The 26,109-nt window shown below is 41.9% G+C and overlaps 1 protein-coding gene across 1 annotated transcript in view; it reads left to right on the plus strand.

The window, feature by feature from the left end:
* Positions 1 to 26,109, plus strand: part of ITGB5 (integrin subunit beta 5) — a 104,137-nt gene that overhangs the window by 18,247 nt on the left and 59,781 nt on the right. The window contains exons 3-5 of the mRNA XM_016135183.2: positions 1,513 to 1,717; positions 10,454 to 10,703; positions 19,371 to 19,539. Coding sequence (XP_015990669.1) covers positions 1,513 to 1,717; positions 10,454 to 10,703; positions 19,371 to 19,539 — 624 coding nt within the window. The remainder of the gene's footprint in view (positions 1 to 1,512; positions 1,718 to 10,453; positions 10,704 to 19,370; positions 19,540 to 26,109) is intronic.

Here is a 26,109-nt window from a genome sequence, read left to right on the forward strand (position 1 = left end):
GGTTCAGTACACAAAATAAAAAAAAAATTCAGTCATAAACACACACATACATGCGTGCGCGCGCGCGCGCACACACACACACACACACACAACTATCACAGAGGCCCAGAACAACACATCTGATTTTACTTATTTAAAAATACTACAGTCTTCTTGATTTTGTTGTGTTGTGTCTCGCAAAGACTCTGACAGACATTGTCTCGTCTTGGGGCATTCCTGACCATGACGAAGAGCGAGTCCCTCTGTGTGTTTGTGCCACTGCCAGCAGTCTGGCTTCTAACACAGTGGTCAAGGGACACCTGACCCATCCGGGGCTTCCTGGCAAATTGTTGCAAGGGGCAGAGGCAGGTCAGAGTCCTAACTCCTCCAGCCCTTAGGAGGATTATCCAGTACAGCACAAGCATCCAACCAGCTAGAGGAAGTGGACTTAGTTTTCACAGCCATCAGCGAAAGGGTGCTCAGAGAGAATCCTGGGTTTGCTTTGCCATGTAAAAATTCCATTACTGGGAAATGATCAATATTTACAGGCACCATATTTTAAAACAAAGTATATTATTTCAAAGCTAATGGCCCACTTAGGCTGTGTCATCCCGATGCCTAAACTTCTCCTCAATTCGACTTAAGAAAAGAAATATTTTCTTTTCAATGTGACTTTATTGTTCAAACAACATTAAAGATAAAAAGAAAAAATATCATGTTAGTCCCTCTACCCTAATACCTAGAAAATACCTCAAATATCTTCATTTTAAAGTTTTTCTTTTGAATTTGAATGCAGATGCAATTCTATTTTCTGATTTTTTTTTCTTAGTATGAATGTTTTGATTCCTACTTAGTCTTCATAATGATTCATAATGACTATGTCATTTTTTGAGGTGATATACTGTGTTTTTATTGTGGGTTAGAGATCTATGTATACAAGTTTGTAAGATGCTATTCTAAATAATGCTAGAGTATATATCTTTTTATAGTTTTTCCCCTTTCTTTGATTATTTTATTGGGGTAAATTCCTAGGAGTAGACTTGTAGGTCAAAGGGCACAATGCACATTGTGACATTGTTCTCCAGATCAGTTCTATACTGTCCAGTGCCTCCAAAGTAGATGAGTGAACAGCTCAAAAGTTAATCACCTGAATGATGACTACTTGGCCACTTATATAGTATCTTTCAAAAAAATTTAATTCTGCAACTTTTGACCATTTCAATTACTTTCTTCTGCTAACTATGTAGACTTTTTTTTTTTTCAAGGAACATTTTGACCATTAAAATAACCATAAAGTGAAATATTTTTATTATGCATTTACAGTTTACCAAATGCTTTCACATCCACACCCTCAATCCTCTTAATACTCGGTAAGGCATTTGAGATATGGATTATCATTTTCTCCATTTTCAGACAATGAAAATGGAACATAGCGGGTTCAAGGTCAACCAGATGATGATGGTTCTACAATCTGAGGTATTCTGGAGAGATTCCCTGACTGCCTCCTGCTCTCCCCTCTGTTTCTGCACCTAGGACTTCGGCAGCCCGCGGTCCGTCATCTCTCGGTGTGACTTGAGGGCGAACCTGGTCAGAAACGGCTGTGAAGGCGAGTTTGAGAGCCCAGCCAGCAGCACTCAGGTCCTGCGGAGCCTGCCTCTCAGCAGCAAGGGCTCCGGCTCTGCCGGCTCAGATGTCATTCAGATGACACCCCAGGAGATCGCGGTGGACCTGCGGCCTGGTGAGTGCCCTTGAGAAAGACAGGACATGTTAATAATGGGAAAAGGAGCCAGGGCAGGCTGAGGGCAAGAACCGGGGAGGGTGATGGCAAGGCATGGCTCAGAGTGCAGGAAGCAGAGTACAGGGCCCCTGTGGATGGATGGGATATCTGAAGTTTGTAAAATTATGGTAAAATATGTGTAATAGAAAATTGGCCATTTTGGCCATTTTTAACTGTATAGTTTAGTGACATCAAATACAGTCACAATGTTGTGCTATCAGCACCAAAACCCATTTCCAGAACTTGTTGCATCTTCTCAGGTGCAAACTCTATACCCATTGAGCAATGACTCCTCATCCCCTCTTCCCCGCAGCCCGTGGCAGGCACCATTCCACTTTCTGCCTCTGTGAGTTTGACTGCTCTAGATACCTCCGATGAGTAGGCTCCTACATGTTTGTCCTTTTGTGTCTTGCTTATTTCACTCAGTGTAATGTCTTCAAGGTTCATCCATATTGTAGCATATGTCAAAATTTTCTTTTTAAGGCTGGATAAGATCCCATTGTATACATACATACCACATTTTGTTTATCCATTCATCCATCAATGGACACGAGTTGTTTCTGCCTTTTGGCTACTGTGAATAATGTTACTGCTTTTTTTATGGGAGGATGTAGGTAATGCAGGTTCCTCAGGGAAAGTACTACTTCCGAGAAAATGTACTTTTTCCTGTCAGCAAATTCCGTTTGAGTAAGTGGCATTTTGAAGGGACAAACTTTTAGAGCAATTTTGTTTTATGACCCTGGAGACTCTGTGAGCCCTAGAGTTGATTGTTGTATAAGGAAACTAACAGATTTTGCACACTTGCTATGTTCTAAATATTTTACTTACCCTAAGATAGCTAATATATGAGAATCCTTGGATGTCAAAAGGTATGGATGTGTATATGACTAGATTAGGAAGTATCACATTGTTGAGAGAAGGCAGCTTTTTTTCAAATTCCGTTGATTAGTAGCCTTTTTTTCTATTCCATTGTCTAGGCAACTATTGGCAATCACTGTTTCTGGATAGTTTATATAGATTTCAGGGCATCTTGGCACAGTAAAAAGACCACACATATGGTTGGCTGTCTTGGCTCTGGCTCTCCCTAATTCAGGCCCCCTGGGCAAGTTACCCCCGCTCTTTGCATCTCAAGGTCTTCATTACCTTTGTTCCTCACAGCCATGGTCAGAGGCCTAAATGAACCTTCTTGTATAAATGCACTTTAAAAAGTTAAAGTTATTATTTTCAAAGAGTAACAGCCAGAGATGCAGATTCTAGGATCAGCCAGATCTAGATTTGAACAGGGATTCTCAGTGTCTCAGAAAGGGATTGACTGTGACGCGGTTTGCAGGAAATACTCAGGACTTCTTGTTTTCGTTAGAAAGAGCTCTGAGTCATCATAAATTTGAGAAATGTTTTGTCTATTGAATTATGTTGGAAATAAAAAACAAAAAAAAAGGTGTAAGTGGCCCTGCTGGATAGAGAGGCACAAACAGTTGGAAGGCCCCAGGATTACTGCTGGGTTTTGTTGAAGTTGCTGTTTTTATAAATCATCTCACTGTAAATGACAGTTAGCCTTTTTGTTTGGTGAGACACCAAGTTGGGAGAGAAGGAAGGGAGCCCTTACAAAACCATGCGAGTAGGTAGAAAAGAGTCAGCTGAGCCTTTATGTGGGCAGACATTTGATGATATCCTCTAGAAGAAAATAACTCGTCTCCTTATATGCAGACAGGCACAGGGTCAAGGGCTTTGACCTAAAAGGGGATGTAGGAGTTGTGGTAGACTATTGGGATATTGGAGCATTGGGTAGGATAAAAATGGTTATCAACTACCATGAATGATGTATCTTCCTTTTTATTATAATAATAGGATGACGGTAACTTAAAGGAAATTATTGAAAAATCATCCACTTTAATACAATATTATTTTTCATTTTTGCTAGATCCTCTATCTTTATTCACGATTCATATTTTCATGTACTTATGTATTTATAATTATGTATAATTTTCACTTGATAATCTTTGAAAACAAAGACCAAAATTCACACCTCAAAAACAGTTTACAGTTTCAGAGTCATCATTGAGGGAGGTTTTTATATTTGTGGAACTTTTCATCTATAATTGCTCTCAAAGCCAGAGATGTCAGAATTTTAATTCCAGACTTTAAAATCAGAATTAAGATGTGACTATAAGGTAAAGAAACTATTGTTTTGTTTGACTTATCAATTGGCTTTTAAAGCAGTGCCCCAAAAGGAGTTAAAGGTGTAATTTGAGTGAAGGCAGTCTCCTTGGGCAAAGTTCTCTTGACATTAAATTTATGCACAATACTTATTTATGCATAAAGCTCAGTGTATGCTCAATTAAAGAAAAAAGAAATCAGTAGTATTTGGTTTAGTCACATCTGCCACTAAGCATTATGATACAGTTTTGGTCCTTGAAATAAAATGTGAAATGTTATCCTGTATTTATACAAAATTGCAATGAGGGTGCAGGGTGCAGCTCTGGTCCTGTGGAAGGTGTAGTGATGGAGAGCCCCTTGCTGGGAAGTCAGGGTGATGGACAGGCTGGCTGTCCTGTGAAGACACACCCAAACTGTGATGATGTTTTAGTTATAGGGATGAAGACTCGGAGGAGATCTGATGGAAATATGAATTTCTAAAGTCTAGTACTTTGTGAATATGTTTCTCAAATATGGAAGCACTTGAAACCAGTGATGCCTCTTAAATTTTTGAAAATGTTAACATTTGAAAGGAAGTACAAGCAAACCCCAGATATTTATTTATTTGGGGGAAGGAGAAAATATGTTGCAGTTGACAACATTTTGAGTTTACCAAATGCATTGCTTACCTCAAAGTAATGATCCTTGCCTCTGGTGAAGGAGCTATGTAGTGATCGGTTTTTCCATTATGCGTTTTTAAAAATGCTTTTGTGTCTCCTTTGTCCTTCTTCCCATTACCTATTACATAATAGATATTTGTTGAATGAAATGTAACACTTTACCAGCCTCATACCAGACTAGCCAAAGACAAGCCTCAGCATGAGAGAGACTTCACCAAGGCAAAGTTATTGTTCCAGGATAAGCCTGGAAAAAAAAGAAAAAGAAACATCTCCCTGTATTTTAAGCAGGATTTTTTTGGTTTTTATGTTATTTTTAATTGAGATATAATTTACGTACCATAACATTGATCATTTTAATGTGTGCCGTTCAGTGGTTTGTAGAATATTTGCTAAGCTGTGCCACCATCAGCACTGTCTAATTCCAGAACACTGTCATTGCTCCAAAAGGAAACACTGTCTGTCCTCTTTAGCTGTCACTCCTTATCCTCACCCTCCCTACCACAGTCAGTCTCCGACAACCACTAATTTCTTTTCTATCCCTATAGTTTTGCTTATTCTGGACATTTCATTTCAGTTATGTAATCTGTGGCCTTTTATGTTTGGCTTCTTTCACTTAGCAGAATGTTTTAAAGATTCATCCATGTCATAGCACGTATCAGGACTTCATTCCTTTTTATGGCCAGATAATATTCCATTGCGTATATATAGATATACCACATTTTAATGGATGACTGGGCCATTCTCCACTTTGGTGCAATTATGGCTAATGCTGCTATGAGCATTCATGTACAAGTTTTTGTGTGGACATGTGTTTTCAATAATCTTGAGTATATATCTAGGAGTGGTATTGCTGGGTCATGTGGTAATTCTGTGTTTAACTTTATGAGGAACTGCCAGACTTTAAGCAGGATTTTATATAAACACAAGATCATGTTTTCCATTTTGTTTCCAATCTTGAAAATGTCAGGATAACAATCTTTAAAAAAAAAAAAAAAAAAAAAAAAGCCTTAACTAAGGACATAAAATCCTTAAGAAAGAACATAAACTTTCAAATAAAGTTTACTGAAATGGTAAAAAATTAGAGATGGAGCCATTAGAAAGTGTTTACTTAAGTCATTATTTGCCTCAATCTCTTCGTCTCTCAAAAAATGACCCCTGATTGAGGGCTTTTTAAAAATTTTAAACTTTTTATTTTGAAATAATTTTAGATTCACAAGAAGTTACAAAAATAATAGAGTTCCCATGTACCCTTCTCAGCTTTTCCCAATGATAACATGTTACATAACCAGAGTATGTCATCAAAGCCAGAAGTTGACGCTGGTGCCATGCTATCAACTGGACTATACAGGTGGCTTTTGATGTGGGTTTCCTGCCAGCCCTTATCTATGCTGCTTGGAGGTGCCAGTTACCTGTTAGAAGTGTTGCTTCTGCTACCCATACTGGCAATGCATACACTTGATGATGGGTGGATAAGAGATTTGCTGCAGACTAAATGTTTGTGTTCCCTAACATTCACAAGTTAAAATCCTAACCCCTCAATGTGATGGTATTAGGGGGTAGAGCCTTTGAGAGGTGATTAGATCAGCAGGGTAGAGCCCTTATAAATGAGGTTAGTGCTATAATTAAAACAAAACAAAACAAAACAAAAAAAACCCAGAGGGCTTTCTCGCCCCTTCTGCCTTGTGAAGACCCAGCAAGAAGTCGACATTCTGTAACCTGGAAGATGGCGCCCACCAGAACCTGACCATGCTGGCATCCTGATCTTGGACTTAAGCCTTCACAACAATGAGATATAATTTCTAGTGTTTATAAGCCACCCAAGTCATGGTACTTGTCACAGCAGCCCCAACTGTTTAAGACAGGGTTATTTTCAAGGAAACTAGGACTGTTGAGCCCTAATGCTGGGCTCAGACACTGTGGAGGGCTAACCATGGTTCCCTTTGTCAAGAGTAAGGATTCTGAAGTGGGGAATAGAGGACGGTCCAGAATAGAGGCTTCATTCTAGACCAGTGAGGCAATTCTTTGGTTTCAGGCCTGGTTTAATTCTGGGATTCTATTACCTTCTGCTGCAGGGAACAGAAGAACTAGATGATAGTTTTCTGAGGTGTGCACTAAGGCCCTAATTCCCTGTTCAGCTGCAGTCCTGTTGTAAAATAGCTAATTTTCGTGTTTCCCTTCTTTCTTTCAATTTCTAGCCCAGGTGGATGGTACTGGGGAATCAAAAGCTGCTTACTTTGAGGGATGGTAACAGTTTTTATGTGTTGAAGGACTATTGTGTCTTAACATTTGAACAAAAATTAATCTTAAAAAAACTAGAAGCTCTTGCTGGAATTCTCTACTTTTACTCTCTTGTAATATTTGTCACCTGCTATATTGCCCTAAGGAAAAGCTAATTTTTTTTTTTTTTTACTTTTTATTGAAGGGAGGACAGAGAGAAGAAAGCTTTAAAAAAATCCATTTCAGGTGGAATGCTAGTTGATGCTTGATTACGGTGGGAGAACCTCCACTTTGAACTGAGCAGCGGCGGGGAGTCTGTGCAAAACACAGTTGGAGCTGGGTGCTTTGGAAATAGGAAGAGCCAGAGGACATGAGAGCAGGCTGCTTGCGGGAGTAGCTTCATCCTCACAGGTGTGAGGTGATCAGATTTTGTTTTCGAGTTTGCTTTATCCTGTTAATCTGATCCTGCTGCTGGTCCCGATTACATGGAGCGGCCGCAGAGAGAAGGGGTGTAGCTACAGGGGCAGATGAACTTGTAGGGGTCCTACATGGAGAGGAAGGAGGGAGTCATCTGGGCCAGGGTGGTGTCACTGTAGACAGGCACAGACCAAGCACTCACAGTGAAGATGAGAAGGTCCTTGCATCCTGTTGGACACAGGGGAGGTGGCGACTATTTTAAAGTCTCAGGTGAAGCAGGGCTGGGTAGCTGGATGTTTTGTTGGAGTGTAACTAAGTGCACGTCATCCCAAATGTGTCCCCAAAGATGGAAAACGTGCCCCAAGCCTTTTCCAAGCAGAGTGCACCTCACACAGAGCAATGGCTTACTTTCAGTCCGCTAACCTTGGAGGCCACCCTTGTGGAGGAATTGGTGCTCTATAGCCTAACTCCCACACTGAGCACAGGTCCAGGAATGTCGGTCCTCCAAAATCTGCTGACAGAACATTCCATTATTGCCAAGGCTCACTGAGAAGCTTGTAGCCTTTAAAATCAGGCATAGTTGAGGTAGTAGCAATAAATCCTTATTCTAAACATTAATGCTGTTCCTCTTTTTCTCATACCCCTCCCTTTCTGGAAAACTGGAGAAATATTTCTTTTTAACATTTACAGCTTCCCAATTGCATGCATGCACATGTCTTCTTAGTGATCGATTTCTCTTAGAATGTAATGCCAAAAGATTCTCACTTCAGGATAGACACCCTCTTAGTGTACAAAGAGACCTATAGATTACATCTTATATCCCTCTTTGCCTCTATGTCTGGAAAGTTTTGAGTTAAATTTAATTCCTAAGGGCATAGCCTTTCTCACTCAAGTTTCTGGCAGGATTTTCTCTCTCTGTTCTTATCCCCACAGGAAATTGCTTTAATAGTTGACGCTCGAGGGGAATTGAGGCTGAAGTTTCCTTGTGTGGAAGCATTTGTATGGCGTTTATATATATTGTCTCCTTCAATCTCCGCAATAATTAACATCCTGTCTAATTTACTGATCCAGAAACTGAGCAGCAAGTTGAAAGGAGCCTGAGGTGTCTGAGTCTTTGGTGACAAGGTCTGGATACCAACCCGGCTCCCCTTCTCCTCTTCCCTCCTGCGGGTGGCTCTCTGAAGCCAGGCCAGCTTTCTGTCCCCTGGTCCTAAAGTGCTCATCTGTTAATTATTCATAATCCACAAAAAGGTGGAAGTGGATTCTGGATAAAAGAGGGTGCAACTGTAACTTTGGGGGTGGGAAAAAGGGCACAAGTGACAGAAAATGCAGGAGACCCTGCAAAAAGGGATTGGACAGAGGGTGTATGATTGCAGGCTCTGGCCATTTGGGGTCTGAGTTCTGCCCATGCAAAGGCCAGGGAGGGTCTCCGTTCCCTCCAAGTTCTCCCTCCTCCTCTTCCTCTCGCCCCTGTGAGGTGACATCTAGGGCTGGGAGGGGCCCCATGCAGGGACTTGTTCTTGTTCTGTCTGATGGGAACCAGAGACAGACATTGCAGCAGTCCGGAATTCATTCTGGAAGAAATCTTGAACATTCCTCCATTTGAGTCAGACTCTGATGGGTTTTAAAAATAGGCTCATACCAACAGGCAACCCAAACTACATCAATCTTGTGGCAGCTAGAACAGTACACGCCACGACAAGTTAGGGGAAGCAGGTGCGGCACTGTCACTTGGACTCCAAATAATAATTATAATAATCATACTTCATTTATGCAGGCTCTACTGCTTACAAAACACTTTTCTCCCTCATGAGTCCTTCATAGCCTTAATCGGTGCTTTGTTGTTATTCTTTTTATTTTATGTTTAAGAAAATCGAGGCTCAGGTTGCACCCCTAATTGAGAGACAGCCTGGAACTAGGACTAAAATCTTTTGGTCATTTGATTCTTCATGGTCCGATTAATGAAATATGTCTGGTCTGGAGTGGGAAGAGGAGAGGGAGCATAGAGGATTGGGTTCCCCATCCCATAAGTTCAAGAAGGCTTCAGCTTGCTGGTTTTCAGTTGGAGGTAAAAGATTGGTTTCTGAGAGACCCAATGCTGGCAGGTCAGGTGTTGACCCCTTGGACAGGAGTGAGGCCACTTTCACTAGTGCACCTCCAAACATACCAAGTACATCCGGATTTCAAATGTGTGTAGACAATTCTTCTGTCCAAAGAGTTCAAGGACATCTCTTGGTGCCTCTAAAAGGCTAATCAGCCCAAGGGCAGATAGAATTATCTGGTGCCTTTGCTTCTTGATGTTGGTTCTAACAAACGCATTCTTAGAGATCATGAACTGATTTAAAATCATTATTCCGGTGTAAATCCCTCAAGTATTGCATTGACTTGGATCTTTCTATATACCTAGGGGATGAGATTGCAGAGGACACGCCTTCCAGACACCAGCTTTTTTTCTGTTTTTCTGAATTAATTCTTCTTTCTTCTGTCTGTTGACTATCCTATCATAGAACCAAAAATTATTTTCTCTTTCTCTCTGCTCCTTCAATAGGGCTAAAATTTGGAATCTGTCATCTTATATATAATTTCCGATGATAATAAATTGTGTCCATGATGTTCCAAAACATCAAATATGTCCCCAAACTAGGTGCCATTGTTTGACAGATAGCTAGGGAAATAGCAGTAGGAGACATGGCACAAGCATTAACATTGTCCTTGGGGGGAATTCTAAGTGCGTCCCTACCAGCCATTGCTTTGCAGTCTCTCTCACCTCAGTTCTTACTCACTCATGTCTGTATCCTTCTTTAGATAATTTCATCCTCACTTCCTGTTTCACACACACCTTTAAAGTCTTCGCTACATTCCCATCTTAGCTGGTCTTTTTTCTGACCTTGGTGTGTCTTTGGGGGCTCCTCACCCAAATTATGTTCTTGGAATTGTTTGGCTCACCGTCCGCCACTTACCCCAGTGTCCTTTCTGTTTAGAAAACAGAACACCGCTACGGAGACTGGTTGTTAAAGAGTTTCCTTAAAAATGCAGAGCCAGGTATTTGGAAGGAGAACCTCGAGCTTCATCCTTAGCCCCCATATTCCCTTCTGTCACTCTACTTCCAAGAAAAGTGTTTCTTCTGAGAGGCACACAGTCACTAAGGAAAAGTAAGATATGGGCCAGCTTTGAAAGCAAACTCCATCCCTCTGGCTCCCAGCAAGTTGGATGAGCTCTAACGTACAGGGCCTCTCTGTTGGCACAGGTGACAAGACTGCCTTCCAGCTGCAGGTTCGACAGGTGGAGGATTATCCCGTAGACTTGTACTACCTGATGGACCTCTCCCTGTCCATGAAGGATGACTTGGACAACATCCGGAACCTGGGCACTAAGCTTGCCGAGGAGATGAGGAAGCTCACTAGCAACTTCCGATTGGGGTTCGGGTCTTTTGTAGACAAGAGCATCTCTCCTTTTTCCTATACAGCACCGAGGTACCAGACCAATCCATGCATTGGGTAAGTAACCAGCTGTCCTTCTGTTGGGTGTTTGAGGATGGGGGAATGGAGTAGTGGGAGAACTTAGCCCAAATAAGGGAGGGGGGCATATTTTGCAGGTGGGGACCAGGCTTAGGTATTTAATTTGGTTAACAATGACTCAGTTCTGTCCTCCCCCTATGCGTGGAACTGTCACAAGATTGCATAAAGACGTAAGGATCATAGCTCACTTACTTGTTTCCCTGTCTGCCTGACACGGGACTGTTTGCTGCATTAGTAGATTTTAGAGAATGTTCTCAGGAAGTGATGAACCCAGGTGATTAGCAAGGGAGCAGGCAAAACAACTTAAACTTTCCCCTTGTTTGGAGTGACTGAGGTATTTGGGATAAGTGAATTCAAAGTCTGCCCCTGTTGTTTATACAACTTCACTGACAAAACGAAAGTGCTGTGTATTAAAAGCATGCTTTTTTCTCCAACATAAGTCAAGTACTTGAATTAGAAAATATTTGACGCATTGTTATGGAATATGAATTTTAACTGCTACCACAAACAAATCCCACTGTATGTAATGGCTCAAACTTTATGGAAGTGTAGTTTCTGCTTATCTAAGTGTGGATGGCTCTCCTGATCAGTGGACACCTCTCCTCCAAGCAGAGACTCAGGGACCTGGACTCCACTTATCCTCTGCTCCACCACCTTTCACATGTGGCTTCTAAGGTCATCATGCCTGGAGGACTGCTCATAGAAGGATCTTATGGACCAGGACTGAGTGGCCTTTGCCTCTTCTGCTTCTATGTTCTAGTCTAAAGAACTGCGTTAGTTGTGCCCCTGAAGAAGAACTGGGACTGGCGGATAGGTCTCTGTCAGGGTGTGTTTGTGTTGTGGGGAGAAAGGGCCGCATCCTTCAATTTCCCTAACACAACTTTTATGAGCTTGGTTTGTTTCTTTTCTAGTCTTTCATATATTCCTTTAAATGTCAAGATTATGCAGTGTGACTACAGTGAATGGTAACTTCCAACTTTTTCTGGCCTCATCTACACATTCAACTTTAGTTAGGCTTTTGAGATGCAAGGCCCCAAAATAGTTATTAGATAAGGAATAGCCAAGACTTAAGTTCTTACCAAGCGTCAGACACCACGCTGAATACTTTGTACAGATTATCTCTTTTATATCTCATAATAATCTTTTGAGGTCTCTAAGATAAATGTTAGCCATATTTTAAAGGTGAGGAAACTGAAGTTTAGAATAAATAACTTACCCCAAATTACACAGATAGTAAGGGGTAGACTTGGGATATGAATCAAGATGAACTACTTCCAGAATCTGCATTTCCATTAATATTTCCATTAATATAATAATAATACCCATTTCAAAATGACCCTGACCCTCTAGGTGTTTGTCTAAGGGTCCTTTTAGGCTATGCTGCAGTAACAAACAATCCCCAGATCTCAGTGGCTCAACACCATGAAAATTTATTTATTTTTTACAAGATCTGATAAGGGTTGAGCTGCTTTCTTTTCCATGGCAGCTCCCCTTCAAGTGGTGACTCAGGGATCCAGGCTCTTTCCATCTTGCGAGGTTGCTTTCAGTTCTTGGTCTCTTTGGCTGCTCCTAAGGGAAGAGAGCTGTTCTTAAGCCTTTAAGTCTGTCTAGCCCTTCAACTTACCTTCAGCAGCCTCAGCCACTCCCACTCGAATCAAGTTGGATGGTCAGGGTGAGGCACTATTTATGCCAGTGGTCTATCTTCTTCTGAATCCCTCCTGATCCTTCTGTACACTCTCCTAGAAGCTAACTTAGACATCATGGTGGAAAAACAATAAGATAAGACAAAATTTAAATACAAATGAGATTCCAAGTTCCTTAACCATGAAGAAGCACTAGCTGTCATCATTTGCTGTGTTTAGCTTCCTCCTAGCCACAGGTGGCTGCTGGCATTATTACCTTGGACCTGTCTCCAAGGCCCTTTTCAGCTGAGTCCCAGTGCCTGAGGTCATATTGGAGTTCTGGTATTTACCAGAGGCTCCAGCACCTTAACGAAAACTTTTTTCAATTCATCCAGAGTAGGGATTCTATCTGCTCCTTTCCACCTCTGCCCTCTGATTGGACCCTGACTCCACACAGACAGGGTGTGTCTTCACTTTCATTCTTGTGTGGACAATCCACTAACTGTGAGATGCTAGATTGGAAGCTGGCAAAGGATGGCCTGGCTCAGGGCACTTAGCATTCGAAATCAGGTTATTATTTACTGCTTGTTCAGAACTCCTTCTCTAAGCACTAGAAGGCAGAACCAATTGTAGACAGTAAAGGTCTTGACAGTGAGCATAAGGCACACTGACAAGCTGTTTGTAAGACAGGAAATCCAGTAAAGAATGGAAGTTTTGAAGGAAACATCATGTCTAGGTTATGCAAATCTCTCTCCTTCAAGCCAGGAAATACATCGGGGAGCCCCCATTTGGCTCAGTTCTCTCCCCACGCCTAGGCAGTGAGATATGTGTGGTGTCTCAGGTGTCCTCGGAAATGCCCCACTCATTCCAGGGCAGAACAGAGCAAGCCGGGGAATGCAGTCTGGCTGTTCCCATGCCTGATCCAGCCTGCACATGGGCTTTGTCTGCCTTTCTGAGTTTAAATGCCACTGTCAATTAGTTACCCAGATTTAAAAAATAGAAGATTTAATTAAGAATAACCAGGATTCCTAGGTTTTCTTTCTGGTAAAGCGGGCTCATTCCACAGGTTTGGCTGCCGCAGTTCTCACCACCCCCTCTTGTCTCGCAGCTGGCTTGCTTCACTGTTTGTGTTCCATGCCTGGCTGGTTGTCTGCGATCCTGGTCTATGCTTTTCCTTTAGCTCACGTGAAGAGGAAAATCACAGGGTTCATTTCAAGCTGCAGTGGCACTTCCGGCTAGGTTTTTCTTTTCTGTGGTGGTGGGAGCAGCAGAAGCAGCCTCCAGGGAGTTTTGGAGGGGATAGAGGAGTCAGGAAAAGTGACTTAACCTCCTGTGCAGGACATCTCAGAGGAAAGAGAGCCAGTTTTTCCTGAGTCTTTCCTGAGGTTTGTCCCTCTTCCTCCTGCTCCACATATTTCTGCCAAAGGATCAAGATCCTAGACTCATCCCTTCCCATCTTAGAATGCAGCAGAAATGCCAGAACTGAAATAAGAGGTACTGGGGCTACCATAGAAAAATGACATAGAGTGATTTAATTATCAGATTAAAGAACTATTTCATTGCTATTCTGAGTAATAGGAATAGTGTCACTGGGAAGAGTCACATGATAGTCACTGATACAGGATATGAAGGATTAATCTGGTATGTTATTTCTGGTTCTAAACACTTTTTTTTTTTAGTGGTATTGGGCTCTTGTCGAAATACATGTCATATCTCATCTATTCATGGAATCTGAAAAAACTGAACTTACAGAAACAGAAAGTAGAATGGTAATGGCCAGGGGGTAGAAGGTAGAGGGTGGAGAATGGGGAGATGTTGGTCAAAGGGCACCAACTTTCAGTTATATGGTGAATATGTTGGGGATCTAATGTACGGTATGGTGAGAATAGTTAATGACACTATACTTGAGATATACTTGTATAGTTGTTAAGAGAGCAGATCTTAGATGTCTTAGCACATGCAGGAAAATGGAAGTACTTGGTTCGTTTTTGTTTAATCAAAGAATACATCCTTATCTTGATAATTCTCAGAAAAAAAAATTGTGTTTTCGATTCCTGTCTCCTATTCTCTCCGTTTTCTAACACTCCTAGATGTGTGTTAGAGATTCTCATTCTAAACGTCTTAATTTTTCTCCCCCAATTTCTACCACTTTCTTTTCCTAAGCCGCATATTAAGAAACTTCTTCCAATTTCCCATTTTATTCTTCTGTTGTTTAATTCATGCACTAAAGTTTCATTTTTGAATTTCAGTGACTATATTTTTATTTTTATTTGATTCTTTTACAGACTTCTGTTTTTCATACTTTTTTTTTTTTTTTTTCACAGCTGTCTGACTCCCCGCCCGATAATATCCTGTTCTGGTCTTGGTATTTATTCCTTTCTCTCCTTGAATGTTTTAAAAGTACCTCAAGTCATTTAGTTATCTCTGCTTCTTGAACTGCAGGCTCTTCAGTTTGTTGAACTTGCTGACATTCCTTCGTGGCGGTTTGTTTTTCGTGGGCTCCATAACTTTTTCATTAGCATCTCTTCATCGGAGGAGCACACGCCCCTGGTATGCTGGCCTCCTGCAAGTGCTTTCATGTTCACTGCAGCCAGGTGTCCTCCAGGTGTCACTGGAACTAGTTTTCCTGTTCTTTTCTCATCTGGAGGTTCCTTCACCTTAAGAGTAGTGAATTCTAACTTGCCTGGAGTTGCAATTTTTATGGGTGATTTTTCTTGCTCTTGGCCCAGAGTGCATCTTGCTTCCTTTTCCCAGGCCAGCGGCTGGAATTTTTCTGTTTTTGGTTTTGGCAACCAGGGCAGCTCTTCGCAGTGCTCTGCTACATGCAGAGAGCCGCAGTCCAGGGCTTGGCCTCGCAAGGGCCTGAGGCGCATCGACCCCGTTAGAACCCTGCCCCAGCCCTCTGGGAGGTCCTGACACATGGCGAGCTCTCTGCTGTGAGCTCCTGTTCACTTCTCACCTAGTCTCCTAAATCCATCCATTTGTTGGATGATTTCTTCTTCATTTCTGGCACCTGGGAGTTCTCTGTCTCTCTCTGTATCAGCTTGATCTATAATATTCTCTTGAAGCATTATTATTTTCTGGATTTGCCTAGATCTAGTGTCTTCAAATCGAATTTACTTTTTATGCACACATGCTCCCCCAGGCTCTTTAAGCATATATATTTTAATTATCTTACTGGTTCATAGTCCTTACTTTAGTAACTCCCTATACATGGCTCTAAACCGGGCCCTACAGCACAGACGCAGGGTCGGGGTGGGAGGGTTTCCTGGCATGAGACCCCCAAAGACCCTGATCTTTAGGCCACTCCGCTCTTCCACGGGTTAAGTTAAATAACTAGTCACAGGTGAGGTTATATGCAGGGTCTGTGTGATGAAGTTGTTTTCTTCTAATTAAGAGGTGACTCTAATTTGGTTATAGTAAATTCTCTGCAGCGAAAGCTTCTCTCTGGAAAACACATTTTATAGTTCCTAATTACTTAGTAGTACTGCTCCACAGGAAAAATTTGTCTACAGTTGACCCTTGAACAACACAGGTTTGAACTGTGCAGGTCCGCTCATATATGGATCTTTTAAACAAATACGTACAATACTGTAAATGTAATTTCTCTTCCTTAGAGTTTTCTTAATAACATTTTCTTTTCTCTAGCTTACCTTATTTTAAAAATACAGTATATAATACATATAACATACAAAGTATGTGTTAATCGGCTGTTTATATCATCAGTAAGGCTTCCGTTCAACAGTAGACTATTAGTAGTTAATTTTTTTTTCATTTTTTAATTAAATTTATTGTTTAATAAAATTATATAGGTTTCGAGTGTACAATCCTATTATACAGCCTCTGTATATGGCATTGCGTGTTCACCACCCAAAGTCAAATCTCCTTCCATCACCACATATTTACCCACTTACCCATTTCTACTTCCCCCTCCTCCCATCCCTCTGGTAACCACCAGGCTGTTGCCTGTGTCTATGATTTTTTGTTTATCTTATTTGTTGTTTTCAATTTATATCCCACATATGAGTGAAGTCATGGTTCTCAACTTTTTCTGTCTGGCTTATTTCACTTAGCTTTATATTCTCGATGTCCATAAATGTTGTCTCAAATGACAGTATTTCATCTTTTCCTACCCCTGAGTAATATTCCATTGTATATATGTACCACAGCTTCTTTATCCAATCATCCTTTGAAGAACAGCTTGGTCATTTCCATGTCTTGGCCAACCCGAATAGTGCTGAAATGAACATTGGGGTGCATATATCTTTACAGATAAATGTTTTCAAGTTTTTTGAGTAGATACCCAAAAGAAGGATTGCTGGGCCATATGGTAATTTTAATATTTTGAGGAACCTCCATACTGTTTTCCATAGTGGTTTTACCAGTGTACATTCCCACCAGCAGTGTATGAAGCTTCCTTTTCCCCCACAACCTCTCCAACACTTGTTATTACCTGCCTTGCTGATAGTAGTCATTCCAACAGTCGTGAAGTGGTATCTCATTGTGATTTTGATTTACATTTCCCTAATAGCTAGTAAAGTTAAGCCTTTTTTTTCATATATCTATTTGATATTGGTAAGTCTTCATGGGGGAAGTGTCTGTTCAGGTCCTCTGCCCATTTTTAATTGGATTGTTTGTTTTTTCATTGTTGAGTAGTATGAGTTCTTTATATATTTTGGATCTTAGCCCCTCATTGGAGGTGTTGTTGGTAAATATCTTCTCCCAACCTTTTCGTTTTGTTGATGGGTTTTTTGTTTTTGTTTTTGTTTTTTTTTTTTTTTTGCTGTGCAGAAGCTTTTTAGTTGGATATAATTCCATTTTTTTTCTTTTACTTCCCTTGTCTTCAAGGTCAAATTCATAAAATCGTCTCTAAGACCAAGGCCCATAAGTTTAGTACCTACATTTTCTTCTACACATCTTATTGTTTTAGGTCTCATGTTCAGGTCCTTAATCCATTTTGAGTTAATTTTTGTGTATGGTGACAAATAGTAGTCTAGTTTCATTCTTTTGCATGTGGCTTTTTAATTTTCTGATCACTGTTTATTGAAGAGGCTTTCTTTTCTCCATTGTATGTATTTGGCTTCCTTGTCAAAAATCATTTGCTCATATATATGTAGGTAGTAGTTTTGGGGGAGTCAGAAGTTATATACGGCTCCCCTAACCCTTGCATTATTTAAGGGTCATCTGTACTTATTTCTATTTTCAGGAATGTATGGAAAGAGGTAATTTAGCTAATTTAGCTGAGCTTTTCACAGCTTTCCTGTTTTTTTTTTTTCATCGAATGACAATTATTCTGTTCCTCTCCTCCCATTCCTCATCAACCTGATCAACCATGACAATCAACACACACCTGAAGTCCTAAATCAAGGCCCAGAACAACACAGAAGGGTGTAGCTCCTCAGAGGAAAAGAGGGAAGTGAGAGCTGGCGTGTATTTACTTCCTCCTGGGCCTATTTGTCAAATAACCGCAGATGGGACCTCAGCTCAGTTCCTTTTTCCAGCTGGGAATGCAGTTTACATGACTCTTCTCTTTATGAGAAAATGAGATGTGGATGAAAGTTTGGGTGGCCCAAGGCACAGGTTATAGGAATCTGACCTGTCCAAGCACAGGGTACAAGTAAAGATTTGGGGTGGGAGGAGGGAGTGAAACAAAGGAAAGGCAAGTGGGGAAAGCTTCTAGCTGCTGCCCCCGTCTGGAGAGAACCATGGTCATTGTGGCAGTGAGGATGACTCTGTCCAGAACCAGCTTGTTGTGAGTGACTGTGGTGGATGGAGTAGGCACTGTAGGTCCCAAAAGAGAATGGAATGGCCTCCTAGAAAGCCAAAGATTGCCACATGTGAGGAGGAGGGGAGCCTGTCTGGACCTGCCCGTGTCCTGGCAGCAGTTAGACAGGGTCTCCTAGCAGTTGCTAAGCCTGTTTTCCTTCCCATGCATATGGCTTGCATTGGATTATAAAGCCTGCAGCCAAAGCCTCTCTGTTAGTGTTTGTTTCTCATCTTTTGTTCTGAAAGAGAGGCTTCCTTAACATGTCCACAGACCTGTGCAGTCTCGTCCAGCCTGACTTCCCACCTTCCTCTTAGCCCATTCTTGCCCTTGCTCTCTGCACTGCAGTTACCCTGGTCTTCCTCTGTCTTTGCTTCCTCCTGCCACAGAGCTATTGCATGTGATCTTCTCTCTGGCCAGGACACTCTTCCTTCACCCCTTTTACCTAGTGAACCCATTTGTGAAACAGTGTAAGGCCTCTCTTCCTATTTAATTGGCTATATATCAAGCAGAAAATCCTAGAACTATAATTAGGATCTAACTTCCTCCAGGGGTCACTTGGGATCTCTACTGCAGGTTAAAGATGAGATTGCCCAATATTTCAGTAGAAAGACATGGCATTAACCTATTAATGAGGTGCAATATTTCCCTCTTTTCAAAGTTCCAGATATAATTTTCCCTTTGAAGATGGTTGGTGTCTAAACGATTTCTATTATATCTACAAGAGCTGATAGTTTAGCATTGTGATAGTTATAAACGAATGAAGAAACAGAACGTTTCATTCCTGTTCCATTTCACATTGGTTTTTTGTGCCAGCACATCCTGGTGGGCTCTGAGTAGGTTGAAATGAAGGGATTGTGTGATCCTATGTCCTGTAGCGGCAGCAGAGTTGGAGAAGCTGGCTTCATAGAGTAACTCTGCTCATGTTGGCTTCCTTCCTCAGCCCATAAAGCTGTCCCTTCTGTGCCGCCTAGGCTTCTCTATGATGTTTCCCCTGAGCACAGTAGCCCACTATCTCTACTTTTTTCTGAATCATTTGTCCATTCCATTCATTTACAACCTGCTATATACAATCTTGCATGTAGTTTAGGGCTTGATGTTCAGAGTATTGAGACTGTTATTTCTCTGTTCTCCCCACTCTGCCCATCCCAGGGGCACACAGTAGGTGCTGGGTAAATATTCATTGGTGCATGCCATACTTGGTTATTTAAAATTTAGAGACACTGATGGAAAAATGACTCTTCTCTTCTTTCTCTCTAGGTACAAGTTATTCCCAAACTGCGTCCCTTCCTTTGGGTTCCGCCATTTGCTGCCTCTCACAGACAGAGTTGACAGCTTCAATGAGGAAGTTCGGAAACAGAGGGTGTCCCGGAACCGTGATGCTCCCGAGGGGGGCTTTGATGCAATACTCCAGGCAGCCGTCTGCAAGGTAACTTTCCTTTTTGGTCCTGTCTCTGCATGAGAAGTCGGGGAAGAGAGCATCAGTGGGAGTGGTGGCATTACCTGTAGGAGATGGCAGATTTTGAGCCACCCCAGCATGTGGTTTCCTGTTCACTCTTACATCAGAGGGTGAGCTCAGCGAACCCTTGGGGAAATCTACAGTAACTGAATCAGCTGGAGCTCAGGGACGGATTGGGGTTGGCGTCTCTGTGTCAGGGTGTGGCTATGTGCAGTGAATGCTGTCTTTGCCAAGAGACAGCTGCTCTGTGTTTATGCATTTGGCTTTTTTTGCATCTTTTCAAGGAAAAAAAGTAAAGGTCAAGCCAAATGCATAGAAGCTTGTAGAGCTTTCTGGCCCAAATTGGGTAAACCTTAAAGGTTGCTCTATTGGGGAATCTAGCTGAAAGGGAGAAGTGCATGTCGTCTTTGGTTGCATTTCTATTTGTTTTCCTCCTGATTCTCTGTGATATATGAATCCAGAGGGAAGGCGTAGACTTAGGTCAGAAATGAATTCATGCTTTGAGATGTTCCAATCTCAGTAAAATAGATGGTTGGAATGTTGGTAATAACTTATTCTTAAAAGATTTGTCTACTCTCAAAACAACTCAATGACCACAAAACATAAAAATCACTCTTAAATTCTCTATCTCAACACATACTTTTGAAATTTTTCCATAGTGGTTGTCATAGAGCGTGTATAATCGGCAATGCTTTCCGGAAACTTTAGGCGGGCTCTGCAGTAGGGCGGGGTTGGGACTCACATTCAGTAGGGGGCTGGGGAAGGACTCAGTTTAGAAGACTGCATATCAGCAGCTCCTGTTCACTTACAAGGTGATAAGCACGTAATTGTCCACTTACATGTTTCTGACCCTAGGTATCCTGTGTTCAATGTGACACACTCTCACTTTTCTTCCATGCAATCCTTGACAGGGTGATGAGAGAGCCACAGTTGTCCTTTCTGAAATAAAAAACCAAAGTGTTAGAGAGGGATGAGGGAAGGAAAAACGTGAAGAAAGCAGCACAGTCTCTTCTCTGCCCCATTGTGGTTCCTTTGGTCATTGGGGACACCCTGGAGAAGGAGGTCTCACAGTGGCCCCCTGTCCAGGGCGGCTGCAGGGCAGCCCCTTCCCAGCTGTTGGCCAGGCCAGACAGTTTGGTTCAGAGGTCCCTGATGTTTGGAGCAGTCCAGGAAAGCCAGATGGAACACAGTTAGAATATGTTAGGCTCTTAAATTTTCAAATGCATCAGAAAATAGACAGTTTATAGATTTGCTTCACAAAGAAAAATTGTATTTTGACTGGCATTCAGACACCGATTGTGTGAGGCATTGTCTTTACAGACATTCTGCCAAGTTTCACTTTTTGGTAGGGACAAATGGTGCAGGGAAAATAATATCCCTCTCTTCTCCGCATCTTGAGAATTTTGTGGATTTTCTTTTTTGCAGGGGAGGAAATCGCCTTTAAGTCTTAGGAGAAAGAACCCAGTGACAGGCCTAAGCAATGCCCAGTTATATTAATTCTGTTTAATTAGGTTAATCAGAACAGCATGATTGAATGTTTGAAGCACAGTGGTCTTTGAGAAGCTATTAGATTTACTCTTGTGCCTACAGAACCTTCCTGTGCCATCCCATACCCATGAAAATGTTTTTCCCTTTGAAAACTCAGTATTCTCAGGTGTCTTCAATTCATTGCCTGAACCTCATGTGTGAATTATTGTTGACTGACAGGCACTCTGTTGACATTTTCCCTAATTCTCCACCACGGCCTTTGCAATAGGGAATACCTGGAAAGTTAGCAATTGGAATTTATAGTCTGTGAGCCACCGCATTCTCTCTTCACCTTTTTTTTTCCTTTTGTGCTGTCAGTTTATGTTCAGGTACATAGCAAACAATTTCTTTCTCACTTGAAATCACCTATTTATAACAAATATCATCTTTCCCGGTTCACCATCATCTTATAGTAACCAAATATAGATTATGGCCTACTTCTTGGTGAATGACTATGTGGCAATGATACCTTTAAAGAATATTTAAGAACTTGAATAATTCTTAAGATAAATTAAGAGGGGAGTGGAAAGCAAGTGATAAAACGGTTAGAACAGTATGATTCTATTTTGCAAACAAAAAAGAAAAATATTGAAAATAAGTAGACCAAAGTGATAACAATAGTTGTCTCCAATGATAGGATTATGTGTATTTTTAATTTGGGGGCATGGTTTTTAAATTTTTTTATCTACCTAAATTTCCACAATGACTATGTCATGATTTTTCATTTTGGGACATTTCAAATATAATAGAACAGTGAAATGAAACTCCATGTACCTGTTGTCCATCTTTAGTAATTTCCACCTCATGGCCAATCGTGTTTCATTTGTTTTTCCACCTCCTTTATCCTCTGTTATTTGAAGGAAATCCCAGATATCTGATTTCAATGATAATTAGATTTCTAAAGTTTCAATGATAATTAGATTTTTAATTTTAATGATAATTAGATATTAATTTCAATGGTAGATTTTTTTAAGGGTTTGTTTTTTTTTTAATGTCCGAAGCATCCCTTACTTTGTTTACTGAGTTTTCTGCCTTTGCCTGATTTGCTCAGATTATAGGCCCTTCCACGTAATCCTGCAAACCACATGTGACAGCACCAGCCGGCCTGGGACTCTGCAGTAGGAGATGGGCCTCCTGCAGGCTGGGGCAGGCCGGGCTGTCCCCCTGCAGCTGCACGAGCAGCCTCCTCTTGGCCCTGGGAGATGCAGCTGATAACAGGCTTGTCTCAGGCCACAGGGGCTCTTTGTTCTGGTTTCTTTTTTACTCTGGTTTCCCTGGGATAGACTGTTGGTTATCAATTTGTGAGATTTAGTAGAATGGAATGTTCACACAAATGACCTCAAATCCCACCTCTATGGCCTGCTCAGTATTTCTTGGAAAGCTGTTCTTTGCAAACAGAAGGAAACTATCTGTTCCTACTTAGGATTCTATTTGGGATAAGGACCTTGCTTCTACAAGTGGAAGCTTTGAATTGCTCTCTTTCCCCCAGCAGGTCACGTTGCTGTGGGAGGCCATCTACCAGCTTCCACAGCTAAAGAATGCCTCTGTCACCAACGCAGGCATTTTTCCCCCATGTGTCATACCCAGCTGGGTTGGAATGAGGGAATGTCACCGCCCTTAATTTCTTATCTTTATCTAGAAACCTATTATTGAACCTGTTTACCTTGACTTTGTATTTGGCAAATGCTCATGGTTTAATGTACACTTTTGAATCTCTAGACTGTTTTTGTCCCTGAGGTGATGTTTCCTTATTTTACCTCCTGCCCTTGAGCTGTGCTGAGGGCTTCACTGCCCTGCTCACAGGTGAGTGTTCTGACAAGATGGGCAAGAACCGACTAAGTTGCAACTCACGGTTGTCAACAGGGCACAAACAAGAGCTTATCTCTCTTTATCTTCCAGTATAAAGGTCCATCGCCTGCCTGGAGCATGTCTGCTCCTCTTGGCTCCTTTGGCTGATGATGGCAGGGAAGAATCATCCTGGGGAAAGCCAGGAGTCCCCTGTGATGACTAAGGCTATATATCTGTACCTGGCAAGAATGTCAGTTTTTCATTTAAAGTGATGGGCTCCTTTTTGCTTTAAGTGTCCACTTGGCAAAGAGGAAAAGAGACTAGGAGCTATTCTCGGGCCTCCGTCTCTGGCCTTTGCATTCCAGCCACCATAACCTTGAGTCAGTTACTCTGACCTCTGTGAGGCTCTTTGCACATACTGTTTCCTCTGCTTGGGATATTCCTCCCCTGCATTCAGCTCTTTTTTTTTTTTTTTTTTTTTGAATTAATAGGCTTTATTTTGTAAGAGCAGTTTTAGGTTTACAGCAAAATGAGCAGAGAGTACTCAGAGTTGCCATAGACCCTCTATTGCCCCCTCCACCCCCTCCACATGTAGCCTCCCCCATTATCAATTTTCCTCACCAGAGTGGTACATTGGTACAACTGATGAACCTACACTGACACGTCATTGACACATGATGAACCTACAACGACACGTGACATTATCACCCAAAATCTATAATTTACATGGGGTTCACTCTTGCTGGTATGCATCCTATGGGTTTGGACAAATATTCAAAGACATACCGTTACAGTATCGTACGGAGTAGTTTCACTGCTCTGAAAATCCTCTGTGTTTTGCCTTTGCATCCCTCCCTTCTTTTTTCCTGAACTTTCTTTTCTTTTAATGTCTGATCTATGGCTACTTATGGTTCAGACCTCCTCTTACTTGCCCATGTGTCAGGGAAGCGTTCCTTGATTGATTTTCCTGACTACGTCAGAGTCCCTAAGCACCAGGCCCTTGGTCACATCTACTCCAGTTACCATTTTATTTCTGTTTGAGCCTCTCCTTGAGTGATGTCTCCCTCCCCTTTGAGACAGCGAGCTCCCTGAAGGTAGGGACCCTGTCTCTTCTCGCTGTATATCCCTAGCACCGAGCTCACTGCCTGGCACATAATAGGTTCTCCTTAAACATTTGGTAAACAGATGGTTGTTCTCACAGGTTTTTTTTATCGTTCTGAAGTTCGGGAACACCCAGGTCCACCTGGCTCCAAGCGCATTCATCCTCCCTTCGCACCAGGCTGCCTCCATGTCACAGAGCTTCACACATGTCCATTAAAGCGGAACCACAAGTACTGTTACTTGGCAATACTTTCCAACCCAGTAAGGATTTATCAAGTACCTGAGGCTCAGTGGCAGGTATGGTGGAGAAGATTAAAGAAAGATGAGAAAAAGTCCCTTTCCTCAGGAATTTGGTTTGAGCTTGCAGATCCATCAGAAAGCAAATTAAACAACCTGTTTGTAAACATTAGATGGATCTATATGAAATCACTGACATTTGGCCATCAGTGATATATTTGGTAGTTTCTCCTGAAAAAATAGAAAACTCATATGGTTCAGTGCTATATGTTGCAAATGTTTCCCTTCAATTCAGATTGGATTCTCCATTGCTTCTCAGCCTTTTGGCTAAGATGAAGTGCAGATTAGATTCTCCATAGAAGCAGTCCTACTGCATGAGGCTGAGGCTTCGGCTTGAGATGAAGGTCTAAATCCTGAGTCACAGGCTGGGATTTCTTTTCCCCAAGGGAAGAAATACTACACTTTTGCCCTCCTGAAGTTTAACCACAGAAAATATTTTTTGAAAAGATTTTTCATTGCAAAGTATAGATGGAAGCATGAAAAACAAACTGCTAATGAGAACATGTTTATTGTTATAAAGCTACAAAAATAGACTTGAATGTCAGCATGATTGGGGGAGCCAATCACAGAGGAATCTAACCTTGTTTTTCATTATGTGCTGTGTTGGAATTCAGACTCCTCCGTCTCCAAGCTCAGATCTGGTGTGGGGACTGCCCAGCGGCTGGCCAGATTGGTCCTCTTTCTCTTCTCATCTCCTCCCCAAACTTGTTCTCTCTCTCTCAGTGCTTGCCTGAAAGGTTAATGTGCAGTGTTTTATTATGACTTTTGAGAATTTGTTGACTACTTACTATATGCAAGACGCCTGTTAGGTTCTGTGAGGGATGCATAGGTGAAGGAGCCTCAGCTCCTGTCCTGTGAGCATCACTCCAGTTGGAAGACGGATGCCTGTGTGACAACCTCAGGTGCCAGTGGAGTGCACTGACTCCGGAAGGTCCGGCCCCTTACGATCTAGTAGTTGAATCACAGCATTCTTGTCCTTCAGAGGGCCACCTTGGTCTCTGCCTCCCTGTGTTTGCCCTGAGGCTCTGATGCTGATGATGTTATTGATTACCATTGCCTGATGCTTTGAGAGAAAGCAGGCTCTCTGCCAGGCTTCACAGGAGTTATTTTAGTTAATCCTTCGAAGGTGGTTTTACTGTCTCCTTTTGGTGAGGAAACAAGCCTAGAAGGTTTGAGTAAATTCACGAAGATCTTATAGCTAGAAATGACAGGGCCAGAGAGGGAACTGTACCCACCAAGGCAGAGCATTTGATATTAGAGTGCCTGCCACAGGCAGGGAGAAGTGGGATGAGTGTGCTTCCACAGAGAGCCAAGTCCTCATCTAAGGAAACATTCCAGTTTCCCACATGACCCAGTTTGCTAACGTGGCATAGGACTGAGTCAGTCCCAGGGGAAGATGGTTGCACATGCTCTTGATCTCTGGAGCTAAGAGTATCCTGTTTATCAGAAACAGTTATAACTCGGCTCTGCCAACCCACTGGACCCGTCCCAGGCCAGTGTGCTGATGGAATCCAGCCCTTTGAGCATGCTTACCTTTGACCTTGGCTTCCCTGTCTGTGCAACGGGAACTCTGATGACTGCCTTCTCATTCACAGTTCAGAGGGTATCTCAGAACCATGGGTTCTGCTTTTGGTCTCACTCAGATAGTGCTGTGGAGATACTTTTTCAGATGGTGGATCCTATCCAGCAGTGAGGGAGCATGTGACTGGTCCTTTTGAGTGACAATTGGGCTCATGGGCCATATCAACCTTTGGCTGAAGGATCTGTTTATTTGGGTGACCATTAATTTTAATCAGACAGATTGACTTTAAGATCAGAAAACCTAGT

The sequence above is a fragment of the Rousettus aegyptiacus genome, unplaced genomic scaffold (assembly GCF_014176215.1).
Source record: "Rousettus aegyptiacus isolate mRouAeg1 unplaced genomic scaffold, mRouAeg1.p scaffold_m13_p_4, whole genome shotgun sequence".
Lineage (NCBI taxonomy): Eukaryota > Metazoa > Chordata > Mammalia > Chiroptera > Pteropodidae > Rousettus > Rousettus aegyptiacus.